This window comes from Carya illinoinensis, chromosome 15, assembly GCF_018687715.1.
Source record: "Carya illinoinensis cultivar Pawnee chromosome 15, C.illinoinensisPawnee_v1, whole genome shotgun sequence".
NCBI classification, from domain to species: domain Eukaryota; kingdom Viridiplantae; phylum Streptophyta; class Magnoliopsida; order Fagales; family Juglandaceae; genus Carya; species Carya illinoinensis.
The window spans coordinates 1712760-1717944 of NC_056766.1; the positions used below are offsets into that span (position 1 = coordinate 1712760).

Below are 5185 nucleotides of genomic sequence, written 5' to 3' on the forward strand. Positions count from 1 at the left end.
AATTTTTGGTGTGCGTGGAAAAATGTGAATTTTCGGGACACATGCATATGGCATCTTGTTCATGCATATTGTTGAGTTTTAATATATTTTTATCTTATGAGTATTTTGATTATTACTTACCTGAGGTACCGTCTTTGGTACCATAGACTTTGATGCAGATAAGGAGGAGGAGGTTGAGCCTAATGAGGCGGCTCCGCTTGATGATTGAGTTGGAGTTGGAGTTGCTTGTATTGTTGGAAAATATTTTCCTTACCTTTATTTTATGTATTTTGGATTTGTGACAATATTAAATTTATAATATTTTATTACGCTTGTTTTAAGCGAGTTTGTATTTAAACAAAATTCTGGTACTTAATTGAAAGACTTTTTATTACCGCTGCGTTATTTTTATGTACACGTGTTGCAAGTACACACACTTGGCACTTGGTGATAGGATACGTGACCCGTGTTGTCATCATCCCGACGCCTTGATTTCCACGTGTCCGTACGTGGGAGTTGGGAGTGTCACAATTTTCGTTAATCAGTTTGTGACCCCAAGTTGAAGAGACTGGACCTCACTTTTTTTACTTTCTTTTTTCTTTTTCGCTTTTTCTTTTTCCTCCTTTTTTTCTTTTCACTTTTTCTTCTTTCTTTTTCTTTTTTTTCTTCTTTCTTCCTTGCCCTTCCTCCCTCCCACGCGCGACGTCCCTTTCCCCCATCTTCGCCCGTTTTCTTCGTCAGCCCCTAGCACCTCTATCACCCCTCCCACCATTCGACTCCCCTCCAACTGGTTTTCAGTCAAGTTTTCAGCTCATGAAATTATGTTTACTCATATAACATGAAAATGAATTCAACCAACCAATCACAACGTAGTCTCGAGAGAACGGCATAATACGGTCGGTACAAATAAGCTAGCATAAACCAGAAGATAAAGAAATATAGATATCAAGTAGACACAGCACAATGACAATGGTATTATTACACGATCAATTAACAGAAGCAGCAGTCCTGCTCAAACAGAAACCACACGGTGCAAAGACATTTCACTCAACTCCCGAGCTCAATAGGCTCAAAACCTCTCTCAATCGATGCCTTCACTGCATCCAGTACCAGTTGTGTCTTCCTACTGATGGTTGGCCACTTCTTCTCAGGTCTCGAACCCTTCACTTTAATGCCTTCTACCAAACTGGCAAATTCCTTCACCATCAGAACCTCCTGAGGAAGATGTGTGGTGATGGTGTGCTTACTTGGCTGTGGTACCCATGCTGTCACGAGCTCATTGAATCCTAACTCTGTCCCAGCAGAAAAAGAGGCTTCGTGCTCATGAAAAGGGATGACAAAATCATGAAGATGTAAAGTACCCTTTGTCCCAACAGCGGTTATATCCATAGTCAGATTTGACAAGAAAGAGCAATAAAAGGTTGCTACTTGCCCATCTTCCCAATATAGACAACCACCACAAGACAGAATCACTCCTGCTTCATTAAATACAGGCCCGTGCAAGGCTGTTACTGTTTTTGGCAACTCATAGTCAGCAACCCACAGGATTGATCTGATGGCATACCAGCCAACATCACCAAGAGCACCATGCGCATCAAGATCTGGTTTGACACGAATGTCATTCTTGAGAAATTCAGAATCGACAGCAAACGTAAAGCAGCTGTGTATCTGTGGCCAACGGAAGCATTTATCTTAGAACAATAATAAACTCTCAACTCAAAATTGAATTTACTGTCAACAGCTGCATTAATGCCTTTTGATTATTTCCCACATATGTAGCAAGGGAATGTCTACATGAATCATCCACAATCACATTTAATACAATAGTTCTCATGCTATCTAACACACATGCTGTATTTCACAAACGTACCTGACGTTTGAAAGTAACTAGCTTTGAAATGTATTATATGCATCCCGGATAATATTGGATATACTTTTAAAAGTAGGAAACCACATTTTAACAAATAAAAGAGGAATGTAATCTGTAAGTAAAGAATAAAGAAATAAAACATGTTTTAATTAAATTATAAGACAAATTAATCAATAAGCGATGCTAGCATAAATTAATTGTTAGTATATTCAAACATACAAATATATTATAAGCATATCCCCGGCCACCATGTTATTCTATTATCAGATAAATTTTTATTTTGATAGGTTTATTTGCATCCTTTTATAAATTTCACAAGCTTCCACATAAAATCACTATGTTATATACCATTTCATATAGCTAATACTGAAAACTATTTTTCTTTATAAGTAATACTGATAACTTATTCTTTTACCTTTTTGTTTAATTGCATTATAAAAAGTATTATTACTCCGAAAGAGTGGCCAGTGAAATACAGCATCAGAACATTACGTCTATAACTCTCTAGCAAATTGCATCACAAGATGGCCAGAAATTCAGCCCCATGCATAAAAGGATATCAGACATCTCACCCAAGCTCTCTGCCCATCTGTCCAACATTTCCATGCGACAGCAAGGACAAAGGCAGAAATCTTTGAAGCAACCCCAACACCAAAGTTCCAATCCAAAAATATAAAATAAAGGATGATAAAGGTAAGTCGGCACAATTTTTCCATCAGGGTCAGAAAGCTCTAATTCTAGTTCTAGAAGTTCAGTAACAGGCAAGATCACTTACGGGACAGCATACCTATGAATAGTGAAAACCAAATCATTGCTTTACACAACCCAAGAATGAATTTCATTCTTTTCATGAAGCATGTTGTCTCACTTGATTATAAACTTGCCGTTTAGCACATGCCAGAAAGTTTCTGGCCGGACAAAACATTTAGAAAATGGAAAGACCAAGGTCATCTCACGTCTTAATAGAATCCTTACAACGGTAAATTAGCCTCTCTATATATATGCATATACATATATCAAAACCTGATACCTTCAGCCCCCATCAAGAAAAGCGAAAAAAAAAAAGATCTAAAGCTTCCACTCATAGCGAGAGGAAGCATCCATAGGTGTTTAGAAATTATCATCACAAGCCCACAGACAAAAGCATGGCCCAATTACCCAACCTCTTCACCATGCACACAAACAACTACAGAAAGAAAGACAGCTACGTTAATTTCTTGAATTCGATGTGAATAGATAAAGGACGGGGATCAACAAAATAATCAACAAGTTCTCATTTTAGCTCCAATGCAAAGAGATGAGCAGCAAAAGCTTCCATGTCTTGGAGGCAAACTAATCTCCGTCATTTTTTGCCATAGCCCCAAGACACGGCACTCGCTATCTCTTAGGCATTTAAAGAAAAAAAAAAAAAGTCCAACCAAAATTTACGAGGAATCATTCAACCGGCTTCCCTTCCTCTAGAAGTGATGGAGCCAGAGAGGCGGGGATGAACTTCCTTATCCATGTCTACAAACTCAATATGTCTTTTTCCACTATCTAGATTCTAGAATAACCGCTCAAGTCAAACAAAAACTCTTTCTCATACTTCACCTCCGTTCCACACAACCAGGCTGTAGAACATCAGTAAATAGAACAGGTTAACCCCATAGGAGGCGGCATTCAAGGACAGTAGCTAGATTGTTTTTATGTTCCATTACTAGTTATCTGTTTGACGGGTCAAGTTCACTTTCGTAAATAGATCAGATTGGATTTTCCAAATAGAACCAACGATAGGAGCAGACGAAAGGGAATTTCAACTTATTATTTTAGCAACAATTTATTATTTACAGAAAATTTTAAAAATTATTCACCTAATTGACGAATGAGAAACTAAAACAGTACGTAAATGAATCGGAGTGAAACCCAAAGAAGTGAACTTTCATACCGATTTGAGCTGCCCAAAACGCTCTTTATCGGAGAGGAACTCCCTCATCTTGGCGGTCCGGGGGTGGTGCATCCACATGGTGCCATCCATGAACTGCACCCCATTAGATTCGCAAGCCTCGATGACGGTATCGAACTCGGCAGCGTTAAGGGCGACGGGCTTCTCGAGCAGCAAGTGCTTCTTCTTCCGGGCGGCGAGGACGGCCCAACGGGCGTGCAGGCTGGTGGGCAAGGGGACGTATACGGCGTCGACGTCCGGGTCATCGAGGACGGCCTCGTAGGAGCCATAGATCTTGGCGTCGGTGGGCAAGTTGTTGGCGGACGCGAATGCCTTGGCTTTGTCGAGAGATCGGCTACCGATGGCTGTGACTGTGGCGTTTGGAGCGAGTGCTATGGCCCGCGAGACCTTGCGGGCTATATCGGCGCAGCCTAGTATTCCGAATCGAACCTGCGTTTCAGCCATCCGTAGAGGGGAGAGCGGAACCAGAGCTGTGGGCAGCTAGAACACCTGGGTGACACTTCGAGGTGTTGGGAATCTTGGAAGCTAGATACGGACGAGGATGTGATAAAATTTAAAGGGTTTTGTTATTTATAAATATAATTGTGATATAAAACTATCGTAAGGAGAGAGAGATAGAACTCAAGAAGTTATGAAACTTATGAATTTCTTAAAGAATTCAACGATATATATAGGCGTACAAAGGGAACTATGCAAGTTACTATGCAGTACTATGTTGGTACTGTGCATATTTACTATGCAGTACTATGCTGGTACTATGCACTGTGCGATGTCGGCCATTTACTATGCCAGTTACTATGCAGTACTATGCTGGCACTATGCGCACTGTGCGATGTCGGTCATTTACTATGCCAGTTACTATGCAGTACTATGCTGGCACTATGCACACTGTGCGATGTCGGCCATTTACTATGCAGTACTATGCTGGCACTATGCACTGTGCATTTGACGGCTAGCTCAAGGTGGTCATACAATTTTACAATGTTATTTTACAACACTCCCCTTTTGGATGACCACTTATAATGAATATGCCTCGTTAAAACCTTGCCAAGGAAAAACCCTGTGGGAAAAAAACCAATGGCGAAGGAAAAAGAGTACAATATTCATGTGTACCGTAAAATGCTTTAAGATTGCTTCATTAAAACCTTGCGAAGGAAAACCCAGTGGGATAAAACCTTAGCGAAGGAAAAAGAGTACAATCAGCATAAGTTTTCAAGACGTTACTCCCCCTGAAAAGTGCATGATAAAAGGTCTTCAAGTCTCCGCATTCCAATGTTCTGCACAATCTTCTTAAATGTTGCAGTTGGTAATGCTTTTGTGAATAAATCTGCCAGATTATCACTTGATCGTATCTGCTTGACTTTAATTTCACCTTTTTCTTGAAGTTCATGAGT

General features: G+C 40.1%; 1 protein-coding gene across 1 annotated transcript; it reads right to left on the reverse strand.

The window, feature by feature from the left end:
* Positions 1-891: 891 nt before the first annotated feature.
* Positions 892-4413, reverse strand: LOC122297189 (uncharacterized oxidoreductase At4g09670-like). The gene is made up of 2 exons (XM_043107163.1): positions 3774-4413; positions 892-1647 (listed from the first exon to the last, which is right to left on the reverse strand). Exons 1-2 carry the CDS (start codon positions 4233-4235, stop codon positions 1027-1029), a joined length of 1083 nt encoding a protein of 360 aa, XP_042963097.1. The 5' UTR covers positions 4236-4413; the 3' UTR covers positions 892-1026.
* Positions 4414-5185: the final 772 nt, after the last annotated feature.